Genomic DNA, 24,763 nt, shown 5'->3' with positions numbered 1-24,763 from the left:
ATGGAACATCCCTAACCAATCATGCATGTATTCAAACCCATGTAGCTCCTTACGAATTGCATGCTCATCAAAAGATTCTAAACAAACCTTGCGACAAATTGGACCAGGCTCATCAGCCAGAACGTATTGTTCTTTGACCTGACTCGACACAAACTACTCGAAAAATTAACATTTAGTTGTGTTAAATTTGATCAACAAAAAAAAGTAAATCCATAGAGAAAAAAATTCCCGGATTTATCATCGGTTAAGCATCATATTTAAAGTAAAAACTGTCATCAATATAATTTTAATCCTTAAATTAATTTAATCAACTATCTAAATGGTTTTTCACACACTTTTTAGATCATATTTATTTTGTATTTGATCCTCTATAATTCCATAAATAAATGATTTGTGAGCTACTTTCCATTATAAATAAGTTTTCGAAAATGAATATCTAGGAGAATAATGTGATTACATTGCAAGATGCACGTCAAAGACTTTGTATTAATAAATGTCATTTTCTTAAAGATAAAAAAAGGTTACTATTTTTGTCATCATAGACTCCACAAATTGTGTGAGGTGAACTCCTTGGTTATCCTTTTCCAACTTGTGGTGGACGCAATCAAGCACAAACATGACCTAATCCAATACCCCACGTTTCTTGTACATTCATGCAAATTAAAATATTTTCTTTTTTTTTAAAGACCAACAACAAACTTCTTCATAAATATCTTTGAGCATGAACAATGAACGTAACGAAAGCCACACAAGTATATTATTGACTCAAAATGAGAGTATGTTTAAAAATAGAAAGGTTTTAGATATAAGATTAGACCAATATCACGGTCAGGGGCGGACCTATGTAATAGGTTGGGGGGCGTCCGCCCACCTTAAATTCTTTTTTTAGTGTTATTTGTATTTGAAAATCTCGATTGCCCCCTTAAAATTAGTGTTAAGTCCCGATATCACCTCACAAAAAAAATAATTCCTGGGTCCGTCACTGATTACTGTACGTATAAAAAACTTGATTTTTTTAATTAATTAACGTACTTTAAATAAGCCAAATATTTTTTTATTTGATGATTTTATATTGATTATAGACTTGGTTAAAAGTTTGTTGCTACGAGAAATAGAATAAATAATGAGACCCAATTTGACTTTGATTGATAAAATCATACCAATATTTCCACCACTAGAATATGTTTGAAAAAAAATAACTTAGATCATATAAAGTAACATTATATGGTGCAATGATTGCAAATTGTGAAACATAGTGGAGCAATCACCTTCTACATCATGGATGACAATTCATCTTTGGAGCCAACCTCAATTGCCCAATTACATATTCTATCTCCTTATTTTGTTACTTTGCACTACCATTTTTATACAAAAGAAAATCCGAAAGCTAATCCTTGTATGTTTATCACTTAACGTGTTGCTAACAAATTAGTGGGAGATTTGTGTCATATATATATATATATATATATATATATATATATATATATATATATATATATATATATAAGACTCAAGTGTTCCCCTTCATATCTCCAATATCCCTCTTAAGCCATTCACTTGTGTTGCAATGGCGTCGTGTCGTTTAGTTCTTAAACTGATCAACCTGTTCTTGTTAATCTTAACACCATCTTTGGAAGGTGCCCAGTTGTCATGCCATCTAAAAGGGTTGTGCTCACTTGACAAGGTACAAAAAGAAGAAAAGGGTAGTACAACATGGGCAGTTCTTGTTGCTGGCTCAAATGGATATTATAATTATAGGCATCAGGTGAATATATCTTTAGAAACATATACCTTATGTGATATATATTTATTTAATACCGTATTTAGCCTTTTTGTCTCATATTGTGTAGGCTGACGTTTGTCACGCGTATCAAATACTAAAAAGAGGAGGATTAAAAGATGAGAACATCATAGTATTCATGTACGATGACATCGCAAATCATGAGAGTAACCCGAAGCCGGGGGTTATAATCAACCATCCTAAAGGCCATGATGTTTATGCTGGAGTGCCTAAGGTACTACTACCATACTTTATTATTATTATTATTATTATTATTATTATTATTATTATTATTATTATTATTATTATTATTATTATTATTGTTCTAAGGTATACAAACACAACTTCTTTGGGTTATATACTGTGTAATAGATTTATTATATATTGCTTTGTTTCTAGTATATGTTCCCTAAATTGCTAAATAAATGTGATCACAATAAACTGAAAGAAATGTCGTAAACTAAAACAAAATATCAATAATAGAATGGTGATGTTATAATTTTATAAATATAGCTTAAGTCACATAATCTTTTATTAATTGAAATAGCTATAACTAAATTATGAAATATTTTTTTTTGTAACTCGCAGGATAATTTATATTAGTAAGTGGGAGACTTCAGACTTCTAGAGGGCCATTGACCCATTGTCCAAAACCTTTATACATTGGCTAATAATAAAGTTTTGATATATTAAATATTTTCAACGACATGACCTTATAACTTATTAACCATTTAATAAAACAGTGTTTCAGTTGTTCCGCAAGGAATTTATTATTCTTTTTTGAAAGGCTAAAGAATCTATTATTAAGATACTATAAAATTGGCCAAAAACTTAAGTTACAAAATAATCATTAAAATTAGGGAAAATTCCCAAAATGATCCAAATGAGGAAAGAGAAAAAAAAAGATTCTAACTATATCAAGATTCCCAAAACAACCATAAAATATGGACTGAGAAGACGCATTGAGAAAATAAACGACTAGATCTTTTAACCAATCAAAATGGGACATGTGTAAGGGTTCTGACACACCAGACGAGATTTTTAAAAATCTCGTCTGGTCCGACCATATTTTTAAGTTTATTAACTTTTTAAAAAACCGTCTCTCCAGACGGTTGTTTATATTTCTCGTCTGGTCCGTTAATATTAATTTTTTCTTGATATTTGAGCTTTTTTAATTTCGTCTTGGTAGACGCATTTTGTTTGAATTTCGTCTTCCAAGTTCATATTTTTAGTTAAATTATAAGGTTAAGAAACAGAAATAGAAGATTTGATGTAAATACTCTAAAGAGTTACTTAAGGTTTTTTGTTTTAACGATTTAAAATTAAAAAAACTCGGTTTAGTCTCTGTAATTTAATTTAATTTAATTTTTTTGCTACGGAGACAATTAGTTTTCCTTTATAATTTCTAAGGAACACGTACCAAGTACCAACCATAAGTCCATAAAAAGTTATATACAAGTTTATAGATAGATCTTTATACTTCATTATACAGTTTGAGAAAATCAATACAATTTCTTATAATGTTTTCATTGAAAACTTTTCTTTTTAAAAGGTTGAACTCATCAATGAAATTAACCATTACCTCATGTTAACCCTCTCTATTCGCCTCGGCTTAGACTCGGCTTTAGTTTATCATATAATAGTAGTTCTAAGTGATTATTTTTTTCAGGATTACACAGGGGAGAGCGTAACATCAGCGAATCTCTATGCCGTGCTTCTTGGTGACAAAAAATCAGTGAAGGGAGGAAGCGGGAAGGTTGTTGCTAGTAAACCGAATGATAGGATCTTCGTATATTACAGCGATCATGGAGGCCCCGGAACACTTGGTCTATACCTTAGCATCCTAACTCTTTTTTATAAAATATGCTCAATAAAAGTTTTTTTATTAGTTATGAAGATAATTATTAATTCTTTAAAATATATAAAAAAAAATATAGGAATGCCAAACTTGCCCAATATCTATGCAAAGGACTTCATAGAAGTTTTGGAAAAGAAACATGCTGCTGGGACATACAAAGAAATGGTTAGCTTTTATTTACCTAATTTTTTTGCAAAACAAACTTTTGATATTTTAAGGAATATATAACCAAATCCAAATTCTATTCTACTAGGTTATATATGTCGAATCCTGTGAAAGTGGGAGCATCTTCGAAGGTTTGTTAAAAGAAGACATGAACATTTATGTCACCACAGCTTCGAACGCAGATGAAAACAGTTGGGGAACTTATTGCCCCGATATGCAACCTCCTCCTCCACCTGAGTACAACACTTGCTTGGGTGATTTGTATAGCGTTTCTTGGATGGAAGATAGGTATATATGCGTGTATATTTGTCTCGTTCTGGTTAACGCTTAGACATTCATTTTTGGATTTACATTCGGTTTTATTTTTATTCGTTGCTAGTGACCAACAAGCTACCGATGGAGAAACATTAGAGCAACAGTACAAAAAGGTCAGTGACCAAATTTCTAGTAAAATAAACTAATTGTCTAGTAAAATGTTCTTGTTATAGCATAAAATTATATATATATTTTCAGGTAAAAGTGAGGACATTCAATAACAATAGTTCTGAAGGATCCCATGTAATGGAGTATGGTACTAAGGACATTAGGTCGGAGCGCATATCCCTTTATCAAGGCTTTGATGCATCTACTGTTGCTGATAACACGCTTATTACCAACGCACCTATGGGTGTAGTAAACCAAAGAGACGCGGATCTTGTGTTCTTCCAAGGGAAGGTAGGAGACGAAGATTTTGGTCTAAGTTTATGGAATGTTTATGTAATAAAAACTAACTTTTGCAATGTTGTATAGTATGAGAAAATGACCGGAGGGTCACAAGAAAAAGCAGACATGTTGAAGCAAATCAATGACATAAAGAATCATCGGTCGCATTTGGATAGTAGTGTGGATGCGATTGGGGCAAAACTATTTGGCTCGGGAAATGGTTTTAGCGTGCTCAACTCTCTTCGGACTCAAGGGAAGCCAATCGTAGATGATTGGGGATGCCTCAAATCCATGGTAATCATAATCTGTCACTACTAGAAAAAAAGGCTTAAACGAATATTCACCAACAGAAAAAATCGACAGTTATTACCAAACCATCTCTCTAAATTCAAAAAGAAAAAAGTAATATTATTATCTGAATTGGTGTTAAATATCCGTTGGCGATCCAAGCTAAATATCCATGGGTATTCCGTAAGTAATTTATTTTACGGGTAGTGAAAGCAATTTATTTTATATTGCTTCTATTTAGTTAAGATGTAAGATGTTTAACATGTTTTGAGTTATGATGTTGGCTTTACTTCATCAGGTTCGAGTGTATGAGACGCATTGTGGTGCATTGACAGAATACGGGATGAAACATATGCGGGCATTTGCCAACATATGTAATAATAATGTTACCGAGGCAGCCATGGTGGCTGCCTCGGTAGATGTTTGTGGCGGGCATGATGTTGGGCAATGGAGTCCTTTGAAGATAGGATATAGTGCTTGATTATGAAATTGTGCTCTAAAGAAAACAAGTTGTGCATAGTGCATACTAGGGTCTAAAAATCATAATTTGTGGTTGTCTATACTATGGATAGCTTCCTTACGATTTGAATTAAATAGCTGTAACTCTTGGTTTTATAAATTTAAAGGTGTATTCCCGTTAATTATATTACCAAAGCAATGATACTTGTTTTATAGGCTCCAACTCGTTATAACATTCAAAACCGATTAATCGGAATCGCCACAACCGATCAGTTATGGTTCTGGTTATATATTAACCGACATATCGGATATGGTTGTGGCTTCGACCCAAAACCGTTTCAGACTTATGGGCTGCCGGCTGAATTCTGTGATAATGGAATTCAAACGGTTTTTTAGTTATGATCATTTTTTTATTAGTTTGGGCCCAATACCACAAATGGATTATGACAACACAAAAATTGGGCTCAATATATAATAAGAGGATTAAGATTTATTCCTATTCTATAAAGAAATTTTGAAAATATATATATAAAAATTTTTATGCCCCGACCAGTTGTCATCTGAAATATCCATGTATAAAATAAACTTAGATGACTTTGAATTTGTGTTGTGTATTTTCTTTAAAATAGTTATTATTTTATTTAATTTGTAGGATAAATTGTGAACTGTGTGAAACTCTGCACAAATTTTAATTGTATATACATTAACTACAAATAATTGCATTGTAGTTACCTTACATGTTAAATAAAATATCGTCACAAGTCTCTTATCCAAAAGGGTTTTGCAATTTTTTAAAACACAAACAAACACGAACCAAGTCACCAACGAATTATGGGAGAAAGATTATAAAGGGAGAAAAGGAAGAAAGACTATGGGACAATGGGTATTAAGCCCATAGCTATATTGGACTATACCCTATAGCCTTATATGTTGACGCAATTTGGGCTTACCAAAACCCACGGTTTCATGTAGAGGTGAAAAAAAAAACGTACCTGAAACAGATACTCGGAACCGGTTTTTTATACCCAGGTATTCTATACCCGAAATCGAAACCGACCCTACCCGTAGGGTACATACGGATAGGGTATGCATTTTGAGCTCAATACTCCTCGTACCCGATTTATGTTCGTAAATAGCCGAAACCGGTCATACCCTATTCCCATACCTGGTTATACCCGATACCAATATTCTAATTCTCGAAATAATAAATGAGTTTTTATAGTATATTTTTATTTTACTTCACAAATTTTATGTTTAAGTTTTTTTAAAATGCATATTATTAAGTAAATAATTTATACTTAAGTGGATTTATGGTTTTGGTAATATACTTTAATTATTTTTATAATTACAAAGCAAATTTAAAGTTTAAACAAATTTGAAATTGTATGAAAAATTGACAAATTCAAAACCGGGTATTAATACCCGGTCGCACCTGGACACATACCCGGTTTCAATACCCGGTAATTTCCGAACCCGATCATACCCTACCCGGGTACATAGGGTTGAGTTCTTCTCCTCTATACCCTACCCGATTTCTCTTAATACCCGATTTTCCAATACTCGATCATACCCGAAACCGGTTCCATATCCGAATTTGGGTATTAGAAAAAACCCGATTTGTACACCTCTAGTTTCAAGGATACATGTTTCTTTAAAATTCTTTTTTATTTATTTTTTTACTTATTTATTTTCAGGTAATTGACATGAGGATCTTTTCGTCGGTAAGAGTTGACTATATACTTCAGTTTTATTAATAATAGGATTATTGGATTTAAATAATCTCACTTTTAATGGGTTGGCTAATAATAATTCCACCTGAATTATTTTCCTATGGCAGTCCTACTTTTTCCATGTTTTTTGTTTTATGATCTGCCGTTAAAAATAATTAATGGGGTTAGTTTTTGGCTGATGTTGTTTGATGAGTTGGCATTTAAAAATCCTACATGACATTTTTTTTCTTTCTAGGCTTTTAAAAATTCTACTCACTTCACCTTAACTTTGCCGGAACTGCACCGACGAAAACCCAATGAAGTCACCGGAGGTTTTTCCGTCACCATTTTCAGCTCAGCCGGCAAGAAACAACGGCGGCCTACGGCGGGTTTTGTCTTCATTCTCCATCGCTTTCGACGCCTTCATCTTCTACTCCGGCGCCGTCTCTACATGCTTCTCGTCTGGATTTTATTAACTTTTTCAAACCCTTAAACACCCACAACACCTCATTATGAAACACCCGCATCTGATCATAAATCCTCAGTTTCCGTCACGGACAACTTTGTGTCGGCGATTTTACCGGATGTTTGAAACAACACCCTTCATTCAGGTCGGGTTCCGAAGAACGGGTGGTTGTGATATCCGGATGGAATTAGAGCTCCAATCAATCATTTGGGGGTTAAATGGGTGAGTGATTCCACATAATTTGCCTAGAAAGGAAAAATAATTCCATGTAGGGTTTTTAAATGTCAACTCATATAGCCACATCAGCAAAAAGTTAACCCCGTTAATTATTTTTAACGAGGGATCATAAAACAAAAAACATGAAAAATGTGGGACTGCTAGAAGGAAATAATTCAGGTGGGATTATTTTAATCCAATAATCCTTAATAATAAGATAAAATACATAAAGATTGGTGATCATGAACCAAGTTTAATTGATTTGAATATGTTTTAAAAATAAAAAACTGGCCGTGCTTCGCGTTGGTTCTAAACATAGACACACAAGGAATTGGTTTTGACATTTTTTTATATCGGTATTAATTAACCTAAATGTTAATATAAATAGGTACAAATTAAAAAAAGTTTGAAAAACTATCTATCTAATAAATTTAAAGAAAATCAAAACAAAAATACCATACACAATATTTAATGAGTTGTACATATGTTAGGGTGATCCAATAAATAAATAAATAAATATGAGAAACCATTAGTTTACAGGTAAAATTCTTATAAAAAGCTCATATTTACATGTAAAAAAAATATTTTATTTTAAATTCTTGTACGGTATTTACATATAAACATACGTAGAAGACATTCTAATATAAATATATATAAAGATTAAGAGTCCGCCACTACTTTAAAAAAGAATCATTGTTCAATGAAATGCAAAAGAAAAATATTTTATTTTGATTAGATGGCCTGTTGTGGTCCAGTGAACGGATAAATTGAACCACGTCACTCGCGAACACCGCAATAGGTGTCAAGCGAACAGTGGTGCGACGAGCAAGCGCAGCCAACTAGCGGCCGCGATAGGCAATTAAGTGCCACGAATGGCTAGCGAACCACAACAGGCTCAAGTGAGCGGTGGCCCAATGGGTGAAATGTTAGGTCCAGTCAATGCCATGTGACGCGATATAATAGGAAGAATCTTGATCAGGGGCGGATCCATAGAAATAGGTGGTTCACCGGAATCACCCGAGTTTCGAAATAGTAGTGTATTTTTATATAGGAAATATTAGAGGAACCACCTTATAAATTAATTAGGAAGAACCACTCTGTTTACATTACAAGTGCTAGTGTAGCCGGTAAGCAGTTGGTTCTATTAACTTAAGGCCACGTGTTCGATTCCGGTTCCAGACCCTTTTTGGACGTTTTTTTTTCTAATTCAGTCTTATGCCCTTATATCAATTTAGGGTTTTATAGAACACACAATACACAATTACGATGCCTCTCTGACTCTCTCCCCTCTTCAAACTCATACACACGACTACCATATCACTGTCATTGCCTGCTAGATTTCTGGCCGACCACCCACCTCCTGTCTTCTACTCTTCCTCGAAGCTCGAAACCTCCCACTTTGAAGGTAAGTTCACATTCATTTGTTATATGTTAATTGTTTTGATGTTGTTAACTGTTAAGTTATTTGTTAAATTTTAGTTTTAATTTGTTGGTTTTAGTTTGTTAGTTAGTTTTTTAATTTGTAAAGACTATTGTATTTATATTATGTGTTTTTTAAAATCTAATGACGTTGTCTCTTTTAATATTTTATCGTATTTTTATTATGTAATGAACTTTGCCCGAACTATCGAAACGACCCGAACCTCATACCGACCCGAAATTTCTTATACCCGACTTTATGAAGTTGAAACATCTAAACGTAATGCATCACCAGAAAAAAATTTCTTAATCTGTCACTGATCTTGATGATAACTTCAATCACGACACCTAACCTTATATGTGCCTCAAGCTAATTTTAAAGCTTAAGGTTTATTTTAGGGAAAATTCCAAAAATAGCCCTTTTTTAGAGAGAGAAAGAGCAAAATAGCCCTAAATTTCAAGATATTCCCAAAATAGCCCATCTAATTTGGACTGAGCAGACGAGATCTGAAAAAAATCCTTCGGCCAATAAAATTTAGACAAGTGGCAAAATCCGACGAGATTTTTAAAAATATTGGAGGACCAGTCCATATTTCCTATTAAAAGTTCTTGAAATTAAACAGTCTTGCCAGACGGTCTTTTAATGTTTCCTAACGTGTCCCCATAACTTCCACAAACATAGGAAAATGTGCCTTTAAATTTAGTTTTTCAAGACGCATTTAGGGTGAATTTGTACCAATAAGATCATAAATTTATAAATATTGAGGGATCCCTCCATATTTTTGAACTAAAATTTATATTCCAAAGCGTTCTGGCCAGACGGGTTATATAAGTTTCTTATCTCAACCATATATATTTTAAACTTATAGAAAAATGTGCCATTCAACTTTGTCTTTCAAGACACTTACTTGTAAAATTTGAACGAAAGGGATCATATTTTTAAAAATATTGTGGTACCCGTTCATATTCTTCACAAAATCTTTATATTAAAAAGTTGTCTTGCCAGACGGGTTATATAAGTTTCTTATCTCAACCCTATATATTTTAAACTCATAGAAAAATGTGTCATTTACCTTTGTCTTTCAAAACATTTACTTGAAAAATTTGAACTTAGGGGATCATATTTTTTAAAATATTGTGGTACCCGTCCATTTCTTCACAAATCTTTATATTAAAAAGTTGTCTTGCCAGACAGGATTTTTAAGTTTCTTATCTCGACCCTATATATTTTAAACTCATGAAAAAATGTGTCATTCAACTTTGTCTTTCAAGACACTTACTTGAAAAATTTGAACTTAGGGGATCATATTTTTGAAAATATTGTGGTACCCGTCCATTTCTTCACAAATATTTATATTAAAAAGTTGTCTTGCCGGACGAGATTTTTAAGTTTCTTATCTCGACCCTGTATATTTTGTAACATGGAAAAATGTGCATCAAAAAATTTGTCTTTTAAGACACAATCTTTGAAATTTGTACGAAGGAGACGGGTATTTAGTATATTCTTACTTGTCCGTCCATATTTACATTATATCTATCTTCATCAATCCTCATTCATTCAATATTTTCATAAAATTCTAACTCTTCAAATCATGAAGTTTAAGAGGGGTGATCAAGTGGAGGTTATGGATATGGGTCCCGGGTTCGTTGGATCCTATTATGACGGCAACATAATCTCGACGTTCGGAAACGAGTACATTGTTCAGTTCCGCAACATATGACGACAACTTATTAATATAAAGATTTGTGAAGAAATGGAAGAGTACCACAATATTTTCAAAAATATGATCCATTAAGTTCAAATTTTTCAAGTAAGTGTCTTGAAAGACAAAGTTAAATGACACATTTTTCTATGAGTTTAAAATATATAGGGTCGAGATAAGAAACTTATATAACCCGTCAGGCAAGACAACTTTTTACTATAAAGATTTTGTGAAGAATATGAACGGGTACCACAATATTTTTAAAAATATGATCCCTTTCGTTCAAATTTTACAAGTGTCTTGAAAGACAAAGTTGAATGACACATTTTTCTATGAGTTTAAAATATATAGGGCTGTGACAAGAAACTTATGTAACCCGTCTGGCCAGAACGCTTTGGAATATAAATTTTAGTTCAAAAATATGGAGGGATCCCTCAATATTTATAAATTTATAATCTTATTGATACAAATTCACCCTAAATGCGTTTTGAAAGACTAAATTTAAAGGCGCATTTTTTTATGTTTGTGGAAGTTGTGGGGACACGTTAGGAAACATTAAAAGACCGTCTGACAAGACTGTTTAATTTCAAGAACTTTTAATAGGAAATATGAACCGGTTCCCCAATATTTTTAAAAATCTCGTTGGATTTTGACACTTGTCTAAATTTAATTGGCCGGAGAATTTTTTTCAGATCTCGTCTGCTCAGTCCAAATTAGATGGGCTATTTTGAGAATATCTTAAAATTTAGGGCTATTTTGCACTTTATCTCTCTAAAAAAGGGCTATTTTAAAAATTTTCCCTTTATTTTAACGTGGGGCTTAATTGAATGTTTCCGCCACCCGTCATTCTCATTCCCTTTCATCTTTCAAATCTTTTTGAGGACCTTCACTCTTTCACCCTCCACATGTAAAAAGTATAAACGGTTACATCAAAACAAAGTCGCACTAGTTAAGTACACATTGTATCATGACTACCATCAAATCAAGTACACACAGACTCAAGGACCCAAATGGCACTTGCGCCATAAATAAATAAATAAATAAATCAAGGGATTGATGTTTTGACCCACTAAATTTATTGACAAGCCTCGCTTTTCTTAAAAACTTAAAACTAGGTTATCCCGTGTAACATATGGGTAAAAAAAATATAAAAAGCATCAAATATACATATATGAATTACATCTTTGAACGTTATAATTTTATAAAGGAAAATTGGTTTTAAATACACCTAATTATGCTCTATTGGCAAATAACAGTCCAAACTAAGCATTTGGCTGGTGGCGGTCCAAACTAAAGAAGTATTTGTTTGTAACAGTCCGCGACTAACGGATAGTTAACTCCGTTAATTCAGTGCTTACATGGCACGTCTAGGTGTCCAGATATTGCTTATGTGGTGGCTTGCGTGGCAACTAAGCATAATAATAATAATAATAATAATATACTCTAATTTCTTTTTCATTTTTTCATAATAATAGATCATCTTCATCTTCATCTTTGGGGCCTGGGGCTTCTCTAAACCATAACCACCACAGCCAACCATTTTTGCCGGCTGCCACCCACTTCCACCATAGTTACCATTGTCGGCCACCAGGCCCGGCTCCGAAAACCGTTAAAAAAATTTGGGCCGAAGGCGAGTATAAATTCGGGCCTTAAGACTTAAGTAAAATATAAAACTCAATAACTCAAATAAAAGTAGATCATACGATTAAACCATAACCACCACAGCCAACCATCTTTACCGGCTGCCACCCACTTCCACCATAGTTACCATTGTCGGCCACCACGCCCGGCTCCGAAAAACGTTAAAAAAATTTGGGCCGAAGGCGAGTATAAATTCGTGCCTTAAGACTTAAGTAAAATATAAAACTCGATAACTCAAATAAAAGTAGATCATACGATGATAATTGTAATTTCAATACACAAAACATATAAATTGTAGCAAAAATAATCTAATTTACATACCTAAACGAAACGTGATGCTCTCCTAGTATTTTTTGAAGCAAAACCCTCGATCAAGTCTTGATAATTTATGCTTTCCAATACATCGCTCTCAATAGATATCAACGCCAAGCCGTTAAGTCTTTCTTGGGACATTGTGGACCGCATATAAGTCTTCAACAACTTCAATTTTAAAAAACTTCTTTCAGCCGAAGCCACAGTTACCGGAATAGTCAATAACACTCGATACACATTTACCACATTAGGGAAAAAACCATGTTGCACCACATTGTTTAAAGCATCCAAAGGTGTGACAATATCACTAGATAAAAATGTCTCAAATAACTTCAACTCCAAATAAAGCTCATCGGCATCAACATCGGACTCGTCTCCATGCTTTAATGCTTCTTGAAGAGTATAACAACACGACTTAAGTTTTGTTTCATCAAGCGTCTTCAAGTTTTTAGGAAACAAAAAACCAAATAGTTTTTCGTATTGTTCATATTGTTCAAATCTTGTTTCAAGAGAAGCAATCGCTTGGTCGACGATACATAAAAAGTAATTAACTTTAAAGTTCTCCTCGGGTGAAAATAAGACTTATTGCTCATGAGACTCGTCAAATTGTTTTTTCCTAATAATCGGACGCTTTTGAGAGAATACCGGATCAACACCCATTTCAATGGCAATATTTGTAGCTTCATCAATAGCCTTAGAGAAGCCCACTTCTCTATAATTCTTGAAGAATTTAATCAAATTTTTCACTTGTTTAATAGCAACATCGAGAATCATATTCTTGGATTGCAATCTTTTGCTCACGAAATTCACCGTTGATAATATTTCATACCAAATGATAGTTGCTAAATAAAATTCAAACTCACAAGCTTCATTCTTTGATAGCGAACGAGCATCGCTTTGAGTTTTAGTATCGGTGTCGGTATTGAGGTCCCTAACTTCAAGCAAAGCTTCTCTTACATCAATAAGTTGAAATCTAATCGGTTTAACACTATCCACACGACTTTCCCAACGAGTAGGACACATTGACTTAAGAGTCAATCCTTTAACATTGTCTTTTAAAATCGCCCACCTCTTAGTAGAGTTAGCAAAGACGGAATAAATCCGTTGTATGACACCAAAGAATTCTCTAGCTTTAGTGCAAGTATTACCCATGTCACATAATACAAGGTTAAGACTATGACAACCACACGCGGCATAAAAAGCTCTAGGATTTATATCTAAGAATCTCTTTTGAACTCCTTGATGTTTTCCTTTCATGTTTGATCCATTATCATAGCCTTGGCCACGCATATTATTGACATCAAGACCAAGAGACTTTAATTCTTCAAGTGTAACATCAAAAAGTCCCATACCGGTGGTATCATCAACAACTAGAAAACCTAGAAAAGATTCCTCAACAGTAAGCGTATTAGAGTTTAAATTGACATTGACATACCTCACAATTATCGACATTTGTTCTTGGTGACTTATATCAGGAGTGCAATCAAGGATTATAGAATAATACTTTGCTTGCTTTATCTTCTCGATGATTTCTGATCTAATCCGATGTGCTAGCAAACCTATTAACTCATTTTGGATGTTGTGCCCAAGATAACGTACGTTTAGTTCATCATTCATAATACGTCGTACATGTTCTTTTATAATTGGGTCAAACTCTTCCAACATCTCAATCAATCCCAAAAAGTTTCCATTACTTTTTTGATACAACTTCTCGTTGGATCCTCGAAATGCTAAACCATTTTTAGCAAGAAATTTCACAAGTGCAAGAATCCTAAAAATAACTTCTCTCCAATAATCTCTTTCTTTCTTGAATTGCTCGTATGCTACTTTGTCAATTGTTTCCTTACATTTCAACCTTTTACGCATTTCAAACCATTGTTTCATATTCTTCATGTGTTCAATGCTAGATTCATGATCTTTAAGTCTAATGGAAGAGTGTTTCCAATTCGCAAAACCATCGATATCCAACCCACCTTTCGGTTGCCTTTTTCTAAAAAGTTTACAACTGAAGAGTTGGTCCCAGCAGAGCCCAGTTGGACCCGCAAGACTCACCTCAAACAGGGACGTCTGCGCAGTTGGACCCACAAGACTCACCTCAGAGGGACGTCTGCGCGGTTGGACCCGCAAGACTCACCTTAAAGAGGGACGTCTGCGCAAAGACCAACTGGATCCGCAGGACCCACCACGCTCAGAGAGATGTGTTGGTACATGTGTGTCAGTAGTTCATAGTCTAGCATTTGTAATCGAGTCTGTAATGTAATTATGTTTTGTTTATGATTGTTTTGTAATACGCGAAGTTGTCAACAAGTTCGCTATGGCGAACTTGTTGAATCAGCGAAGTTATGGACAACTTCGCCAATGGCGAAGTTGTCGTGTATAAAACTGTTTCGCTGAAACAGTTTGAGTGTTGGTCGTTTAGGGTTTGTTTCAGTGTGTTTCATATTGTTACGAGTTATCTTCTGTAATAGTGACCGTGAGTCACGTGTTCGGTTATCAATATAACGTGGTTGATTTATTGCTCGTGTGATTCTATCTCTACACTCGTAACTACCTGCGCAGGGATTCCGCACCTGCGTTGTTAGCGATATCCCGTGTACGATCCGTCCAGGAACCTACAATTGGTATCAGAGCCGATCGGCTCGATTGTGAGGTTCGGGATTTCACGCGGGTGTAGAAAACGTCTCGTTTGACCTATTCGCGGGACGTGTTTTTGTTGGGATTGAGTTTTGCTAGTGCTTGACAGTCATTTTCAAGCCTTTGCATTGATCGGGAGCTGCTGGATTGACGAAAACAGATCTGAACAAACTTCCCTGTTCATCGGGCGAAGTTACCGTTCATCGGGCGAAGTTACCATTCTTCAGGCGAAGTTGCCGTCGCTGGAATTAGGGTTTTTGGCGAAGATATAAGGATTAGCGAAGTTAATTACAACTTCGCTCACTTCATAAGTTCGCCTTAGCGAAGTTATCCGCAACTTCGCTTCATACCCAAGTTCGCTCAACTCATAAGTTCGCCAGAGCTAAGCGAAGTTATTTTTAACTTCGCCAAATTCAAGCGAATTTAAGATCTCAGCGAAGTTCTCTTTCAGCGAAGTTAACCTTCAAGCGAAGTTATTCTTAACTTCGCCTACTGAGCTGTTTTAATATTTTTTTTTTCCAGGTTTTTCAGGTTTTTGCAAGGATGTCGTCGATCAACATCTCCGATTTGGTCAAGATGGAAGTAGAAGCGGGGTCTGCCACTAAGGCCCCGAGGCTGATGAAAGGAACTGACTTCGTGGCATGGAAGGATAGATTCATCCAATACATCAAATACCAGGATGCCAAAATGTGGGTGTGCATCCAGGATGGATATATCCCTCCAACTATGCAATACGAAGGCCGTGACGTAGTTAAGAAGTACAGCAAAATGGAGGACGAAGAAAAGAAAATGTACGAGGCCGAAAGCAAGGCCCATGCTGCGATAACAATGGCACTTCCTCAAGAGGTTCTCCATACGTTCCGAAAGTACACTTCTGCAAGAGAGCTTTGGGATGCTCTTGAAAATAGATTCGAGGGGAATGTGGGTATCCGTGCATCGAAGGTAAAACTTTTGAAGACCCAGTTCTCCGTCTTCAAATTTTTGAAGAACGAATCGCTGGATGATATTATCACCAGATACTATCATCTAATGACAGAGCTTAGCAATTATTCGATTGCTTACCGAGAAGAAGAGATCGTTGAAAAACTTCTCGATGCTCTCCCACCGAAGTGGGAAATGTACACCGTTCTTATGAGGGAAGACAGAGACTTTCCTAATTATGATCTTGAAACGGCAGTGAACAAGCTCAGAACTTATGAGCTTAATATGGTTCGAAAAGAAACACCTACAGATCAAATACAAGACCCTGGTATGTATGGTGCAAAGGTTAACTCAGGCTCAAGTTCGAGGCCTGAATCTGCTGCTTATTACTCTAAAGGGGAGTCAGGTTCTGACTCGTCTCATGAAGGAAACGTTTCTGTAAACACGAATGGTGATGTATGTTTCGTTGCTGGAGGATCTAGTACTTCAAAGCCTCAAGCATCCACAAGTAGTTTTTCTGCAAATGCATCAAGCAATAGTTATTCCAAGATGCCTATGAGTGTAAAATCTGCTGAAGAGCAGTTTGCAGTCTATGCATCATTTATTGCTTCCTACGAAAACTACATCCAGGGGAAGATTGTGGACCCTGCTGTACTAGATGAGGATTACGACCAGATCGATGCTGATGATCTGGAGGAGATGGACTTGCAATGGCAAATGGCAATGATTGTGAGGCGTGTGAAACGGTTTATGAACAAAACTGGGAGAAAGTTTGTAGGTGGTCGGCCTGGGTTCGACAAATCCAAGGTAAGGTGCTATAATTGTCAACAGTACGGGCACTTTGCCAAGGAATGCAGAAATGAGAGGGTTGAACGAGGACAAGGTCGGCCTACACAACATTCTGGAGTTAACAGAGAGATTAACGCCATGTTGACCAGAGAAGCAGGTGAGTACAACTGGAACCTGCATTCAAGTGGTTCTGGTGAGCAAGCAAACATGGCTGAGACTGAAGTTAAAGAATGTGAGAAGGTTGAAAAGGTTGATGGAACTGAGAAAGCTACTGAAGAAGAAACAGCTTTCATGGCAAATGACAAGGACACTCGCTCCGAGGTAAGTAATAAAAATATTTGTGCTAATTGTGAAAATTTGTCTGAGCAACTAACAACTATGACTGATCAGTACGTCCGTTTAGATGCTGACTTTAAAACTATTAAAGAAGATCACCATTTTACTAAATCAAGAGAAAACAGTTATAAAATTAAGATTAAAGCATGTGAAAAGGACATTCAAAGCTTGAAAACTAAACTTGCTGAGAAAATTGACATAATTGATCTTAGTTACGAAGTTTTAGAAGAAAAAACTAAATTGATTGCTGATCGGGATAAACAGATTGCTGACCATCAGGTAAAGGTGGTGGAACTGAACCGCAAACTTGAGCAGTTCAGGAATTCCTCAGCCATCCTTGATCACCTCGTGAGTGATCCAGGTACCTCTGCAAAGAGGGGAGGAATCGGATATCACGAAGTTCCACCACCCTTTAACCACAATTATACATATAATCCGAGTGTTCAGAAATCTGTTGATTTCGAGGTTACTCAGACAACACCTATCAAGATTACAAGTGTAGAACCAAGTGTTAGCTGTGGCGAAACAAGTTCGCCTGTTTCTAGTGTGAATATTTCTGTCTCAAGTCCTGTCTCATCGGATTCGGATAAGATGTCCGAATCTGGTCAGACAAAAGAGAAGGTAGATTTACCCACCGATGGAGATAAAAATAAAGTTTCAAAAAAGAGTTCTCCACTCAATCCGTACGTCCCACCTTATGTGAGACGAACGGCTGGTAACACTGCCTCTACATCCAAACCAACATTTGACAAGAAAATGGAGAATCGATGTTGCTTTAGATGTAACAAGTTAGGACATCTAGTTGCAGATTGCCCTTTGAAACCGAGATTTAAAGATGTGAAGCCAAATAAAACTGAGTATAAGCGTCATTTTGCTACTGCTAAAAATGAAAACTTTAAAAAATGCCAAAATGTATCGAATTCAAGTTTTCATAAAAACAAACCTCAGTTTTACAACCAAACCACAAGATATAACACTTTCAATTCTCAAAGGTTTGGAAGGCATTACACTCAATCTGCAGGGAGATTCCCTAACAGGACTTACAGAAATTATCCTGATGCTAACTTGAGAAAGCCAGGGTACGGGACGTATCGATCCAAGACCAATTGGTCTTGGGTCCCAAGATTCTAACTCTTTGTTTTATTGTGCAGGAACAGTTGAACAGGGCTGCCAACAATCTTTGGATTGTAGATAGCGGCTGTTCCAGGCACATGACGGGCAACAAACACTTGTTGCAAGATTTAAAACCTGTTCAGGGAGCTAGAGTTAGTTTTGCTGGTGAAAGCGGTGGAAGGATTACTGGTAGAGGGACTGTGTCGAATGGGAGAATGACACTTGAAAATGTAAACTTTGTGGAGGAATTAAAGCACAATCTGCTGAGTGTGTCGCAGATTTGTGATAAAGAATACACTGTCCATTTCACTAAGAATGAAGCGATTGTATTGAAGCCTGGTTTTCATATACCAGAAGAATGGATAGTAATGAAAGCTCCACGTGAAACGAATACGTACGTGATGGATATGAGGTCTACTGAAATGGCAACCGGAGAATCCTGTTTAATGACAAAGGCAAGCGAATCAGAATCAGAATTATGGCACAGGAGAATGGGACATATTCATCTTCGTAAGATGAACTTCATTGTCAAAAATGGGCTTGTGATGGGCGTTCCCTTAAAGAGTTTTAACTTTGAAGATAAATGCATAGCGTGCAAGAAGGGAAAACAACACAAGAAAAGCCATCTCACCAAGACGATCAACTCAATTGCTGGTACTCTAGAACTACTTCATATGGATCTCTTCGGTCCGGTGAATGTACAAAGTCTAGGCGGTACTTCTTACTGCTTGGTGATAACTGATGATTACTCGCGATACTCGTGGGTATATTTTCTGAAAACGAAAGACGAGACGACTCAGATGGTGAAGAATCTAATTACAAAAGTCGAGAACGTCATGAGTAAATCAGTTAAATTCATCAGAAGCGACAATGGGACAGAGTTCAAGAACTTTGAGATGGAAATCTTTTGTCTTTAGAAGGGTATTGAGCATCAATACAGCGCTCCGTATACTCCACAACAGAACGGAGTAGCTGAAAGGAAGAACCGAACGTTGATTGAAGGAGCCAGAACTATGCTGGCAGACTCAAAGCTTCCAGTGATGTTCTGGGCTGAAGCAGTTGCTACAGCCTGCTATGTTCTGAATCAGGTGTTAACAGTTAAGAGACTTGGAAAAACTTGTTACGAGCTTATGCACGGAAGGAAGCCCAACCTGTGCGGTCTTGAACCTTTTGGGTCTCCTTGTTCGATTTTGAAGACTAATTCGAAATTTGGTGAAGTAGCTGATGAGGGAATCCTAGTCGGTTATGTTGTTGGGACTCCCAACAGACGGGTCTTCAATACGACAACTTGCAAGGTGGAGGTGGTTTGTAACACCGACATTACTAGTTACCAACCGCCAAAACCAAGCAATGGACCTGCTGAGCTGTTTGACTATGTTAAACTTTTTAAGTCGTTTAACGTACCTACTTTGGAAATTTCTGAAGAAGACGAAAGAGCAGTGACGAAGATGATATTTGATGAGGAAGAGGAGGTAGTGCAACATCAGATGACAGAAAAATCTCAGCCTTCCACATCAAACCCTATCGATACCCCTGCGGCCTCAACTGAAGATGAGTTTATTAATCCTTTTCACTCTCAGCCTGAAACTACCATAGATGAGATCTCTTCAAACTTGGAAGACAATTTGCATGTCGGTGCTGTTCCGACCACGAGAATTCACAAAGATCACCCATTGGAGAATGTTATAGGTGATGTGTCCTCTAGTGTACAAACCAGAAGTAGCTTGAATGAGCACACCTGTGTTTATACAAGCATTAAAGATACAGGTATCATGAACGAATGTTTGTACTCTTGCTTCATAAGCCAAGTCGAACCGAAGAATTATCAAATGGCTTTAAAGGACAGTTCGTGGGTCGAAGCCATGCAAGAAGAGTTGGCCCAGTTCGAAAAAATGGAAGTTTGGACTTTGGTTGAAAAACCAAAGAATGTGCATGCTATAGGCACGAAATGGGTGTTCAAGTGCAAGAGAGATGAAAAGGGGATTATCGTGAGAAATAAGGCGAGGCTGGTTGTTAAAGGTTTTAATCAGCAAGAGGGTATTGACTACAATGAGGTTTTCGCTCCTGTTGCCCGGTTAGAAGCGATTAGATTGTTTTTGGCGTTTGCTGCATCTAAAAAGATGAAGGTGTTTCAGTTGGATGTAAAGAGCGCGTTTCTTAACGGGAAAGTTGATGAGGTTGTGTTTGTTGAGCAACCTCCGGGTTTTCCTGACCCAGACTTTCCGGATCACGTATACAGGTTGAGCAAGGCGTTATATGGGTTACATCAGGCACCTCGTGCCTGGTATTCAACGTTATCAGACTACTTGCTGGAAAATGGTTTTGCAAGGGGATTGATCGACAGTACGCTGTTTGTGAAGAGAGAAGGATGTGACTTCTTACTGGTTCAAGTCTACGTGGATGATATCATTTTTGCTGCATCAAGAGTATCCATGTGTCAGGATTTTGAGGCTGTCATGAAGAATCGATTCGAGATGAGTGCTATGGGTGAACTAACCTTCTTTCTAGGATTGCAGGTTGATCAGAAGAAGGATGGGATGTTCATTCATCAAACAAAGTATGTTCATGATGTGCTGAAGAGATTCAAGATGGAGGACAGTTCTCCATATGACACCCCAATCTGCGTCAATCACAAATTGGGCGCTGAATCAGATGGTGACGCAGATGTGGACCCTACTCTGTATCGGGCGATAATAGGTTCATTAATGTATTTAACTGCTTCTAGGCCCGATATAATGTTTTCTGTTTGTCTTTGTGCTCGTTTTCAGGCAAACCCAAAGGAATCTCACATGAAAGGTGTGAAGAGGATTTTGCGGTATCTTAAGGGCAAGCCGAAACTAGGGTTGTGGTACCCAAAGGGAGGAGACGTTGAACTGGTGGCGTATACAGATTCTGATTATGGTGGATGTAATCAGAGTCGGAAGTCAACAACAGGAGGCTGTCAGTTTCTTGGAGGAAGATTAGTTTCCTGGCAGTGCAAGAAACAGACATCAGTTGCAATTTCAACATGCGAAGCTGAATACATGGCAGCATCCAACTGCTGCTCTCAGGTTTTGTGGATTCAGCAACAATTGCGCGACTATGGTCTGAATTTCTTACTTACTCCTATTTTAATTGATAACACTGCCGCCATCTCTGTAATTAACAATCCCGTGAAGCACAGTAAAACTAAGCATATTGACATTCGTCATCACTTCATACGGGATTGTGCTGAGAAGAAACTGATAAAGATCGAAAAAGTTGATACACTTGAAAATTTTGCTGACTTGTTTACAAAAGCGTTTGATAAATCCAGATTTCAAAACCTAATTGAGCTAAACGGGATGATCAATCCCGAGTAACCATGTCTTTGTTAAAAAAAAAAAAAAAAAAAAAAAAAAAAAAAAAAAAAAAGGGTCATTTTTGCTTAAAATTAGTCGGTTACCTCAGTTTGATGAACATATCCTCGGATATGTTATGGTCCTCGTTTTTCGACTTAGAAAATAAGGATAGCCATTAACCGGAAGACTGAAAGTAACCGGGGCAGCTATGATGTGTGTTCTTTCAGTTGCTGAAAATTAGTCAGTCATACTTAGTAAGAAGGACACATACTTGTATGTGGTCGGTCCAGTTGATCCATTGGATCTTCAGGATAGCCGTTTACCTGACGACTTTGATGTGACTGGGGCGATTGAAATTAAAGTTTTTTTTTGGGAAATGAAATTACTTTTCAAGTCTGTTACGTCGTAAGAAGTTCTATGCTGTGTTTAACAGAAAATTGATCCAACCTTGGAAAATGATGTATATACTGATTGTGTGTGCTTAACTAGTGAAGTTATTAGGCTTAAAAGGCTTTAGGACAGTCATTGTATGTCATGGTAATTTTTATGGTGCGTAAAAGTGTATGTGATACTAACTTAAATTTACTCGAATTTACGTGGAAACTCCTTAAGAGTTTTTGTATGTCTTCATACATATCTTTTCGAAGGATAGGCAGAAAAGCGACTACCCAGTCATACACGAGCCCGTGAGTGTTCTGATTCCCGTGAAGAAAGCATTTCAAGATACTGCAGTGATCCAGATTCGGGACTTGCAGTGGTTTAGTACTCCGAAGTCGATAAAAATGTTGATTTAAAAAAAAAAATATATATATATATATATATATATATATATATGTGTGTGTATATTTTTAAATACTTATGAGACATAGTAACAATCAAGACTTCTCACGTCTGGAGTTAGAAGAAAACGGGAGGCAGACATCGTGTATCTACAAGATAATCAGACATTATGGGTCGAAGTCAATTCGGGGTGACTTGGGTATAGCCAAATACGCTTTGAGAATAGATAGAAGACATCATTATCTCTGAGATGTTGCCAACTTAAATTTTTGAGCTTAACTGAACCTTAATCCGTATCACAGAAACGATGAAAACCATTTACGTTATTTACATGCTTACAACCTGTGTCTCTATGTCATAATACAGCTAAACACGGATCTAAGTGACAGTCACATCGTTAGTATGATTCCTGTTAGGATCTTTTCTAAAACGCAGTGGTCCCTGACTAGACTGAAATTTGATCCCTTATTTCATTAAAATTTTTCTAAGTTTTTTTTTGTTTTTTGTAGTTATATTATTGTATTGTTGGTTACTGGGTCTTGATCATATTTGTTTAACTCTTTTTGGTAACTTATAAGGTTAAATTCAAGATTATTCAAACTTAAAGGGCTGATTTTGAAAATTACGGGCGAAGTTGTTGAATTCGGCGAAGTTGTGCTTAACTTCGCCTTGGCGAAGTTAAGCATAACTTCACCTGAACCAACTCTGCCCTATATAAGGGATTTTAAACAGTAACAGTATCACTTATTTTCGAAATTCCGGCGAACTTGTTACAATAACCATTATATCCGGATCTTGTTATTCACTTTCGATTTCGATCTTGTGTTCCTTGTTTCTACTATACTAGTGGTATGTGTTGTCAATATCATCCTATCTTTCTCTTTATAGTTTTACACGGTTTGAGACCTCGGGTCGTCGAACCTTAGAAACCAAGTTTTTCGACCTCACGTTACGTGTTCATGGACGACCTTTTCGTCCTAACACCATTGAAATATGTTGGACTTCATTGTTATATCCTTAAATCGGTCCGAAACGTCGGATAAAACTTGTTTGAATCTGAACAGTCGCCGTTTCAGATTCAGGCGAAGTTAAGGTTAACGCGAAGTTATTCTCAACTTCGCCAGTGGCTTAAGTTCGCCTTCAGCGAAGTTATCCACAACTTCGCTTGAAGCTTAATTTCGCCTATGGCGAAGTTATCCATAACTTCGCCTTGAACACAACTTCGCCTATTTCAAATTTTTTATAAGATTTCAGACGAACTTACAGATGAAGCGAAGTTGTTCCCAACTTCGCCTCACCTTTAAATTCGCCTGTACATCACAACTTCGCACATGGTACACAGCGAACTTGTGAGATGGTTATATGGTCTCCAACTTGATTTGTTTTATGCAGATATGGCTGCTGTTGGAGGTGCTGGTGGTGATGATGGTGATGAGCAACGACAATTCTTTCCAGCCCATAACCAATACATCACTTTGGATCCAGACGCACGAGGCGTTGAAGACTATAGGGAGATTATCACATTTCTCCAACGATCACGAGTTTTTCACGCGATCACTAATACACTACCCATATCTCTGCCCAACATTCAAGATTTCTGGCAGACGGTGTATTATGATTGCAGACCTGAGCCTCCAGTGATGCGAGCAACTGTCAATGGTCAAGACATACAGTTTTCCTCGGAAGATATACGGTTGGCTCTGCAGTTCGGTGATGAAACGAGAGACGACCCAACGGAGTTCGTAGCTCCTTTCCGTGACGGAGCTTACTTGAGGATGGGTTATTCGGGTCCGCTGGGGGACTCGCAGAGGAGGAAAGGCTTTCTGCTGGATCAATGGCGCTTTCTGATGCATGTGTTAATAGTATGCATGTCCGGCAGAAAGGCAGGAACAGACGGGATGGGTGCGACGATGCAATCGGCCATGATTGCGCTGACTTACAACCGCAGATATTCTTTTAGTCAGCTAATCTTTTATGAGATTGATCGTCAGAGACGGGCGACGGCGCGCGAGCGTTTTACTATGTATCCTCGATTTCTACAAATGATTATTAATCATGTCGCTCCGTCTATACCGCAAAGACGCCCTATCAGATATGTTGAGTGCGTAACAAAACGTATCTTTGCTCAGTGCAGGACGTCGAGCACTCGTAG

At 36.7% G+C, this 24,763-nt stretch overlaps 2 protein-coding genes across 2 annotated transcripts; one reads left to right on the top strand and one right to left on the bottom strand.

Moving 5' to 3' along the window:
• The first annotated feature begins 1,516 nt into the window (after positions 1-1,516).
• On the top strand, positions 1,517-5,397 carry LOC143610507 (vacuolar-processing enzyme-like). The gene is made up of 9 exons (XM_077084969.1): positions 1,517-1,765; positions 1,851-2,015; positions 3,450-3,606; positions 3,718-3,803; positions 3,892-4,091; positions 4,183-4,231; positions 4,317-4,517; positions 4,593-4,799; positions 5,092-5,397. Exons 1-9 carry the CDS (start codon positions 1,568-1,570, stop codon positions 5,272-5,274), a joined length of 1,446 nt encoding a protein of 481 aa, XP_076941084.1. The 5' UTR covers positions 1,517-1,567; the 3' UTR covers positions 5,275-5,397.
• A 7,330-nt stretch (positions 5,398-12,727) lies between these two features.
• LOC143610513 (uncharacterized) lies at positions 12,728-14,335 on the bottom strand. Its single transcript, XM_077084974.1, has 2 exons — positions 13,364-14,335; positions 12,728-13,156 (listed from the first exon to the last, which is right to left on the bottom strand). The coding sequence occupies exons 1-2, from the start codon at positions 14,333-14,335 to the stop codon at positions 12,728-12,730; spliced, it is 1,401 nt and encodes a 466-aa protein (XP_076941089.1).
• Positions 14,336-24,763: the final 10,428 nt, after the last annotated feature.

Source organism: Bidens hawaiensis, unplaced genomic scaffold (assembly GCF_021521415.1).
Source record: "Bidens hawaiensis isolate Kalapana, Puna unplaced genomic scaffold, B.hawaiensis_p1.1 tig00026600_1, whole genome shotgun sequence".
NCBI classification, from domain to species: domain Eukaryota; kingdom Viridiplantae; phylum Streptophyta; class Magnoliopsida; order Asterales; family Asteraceae; genus Bidens; species Bidens hawaiensis.
This window is presented reverse-complemented; position numbering and strand designations above follow the sequence as displayed.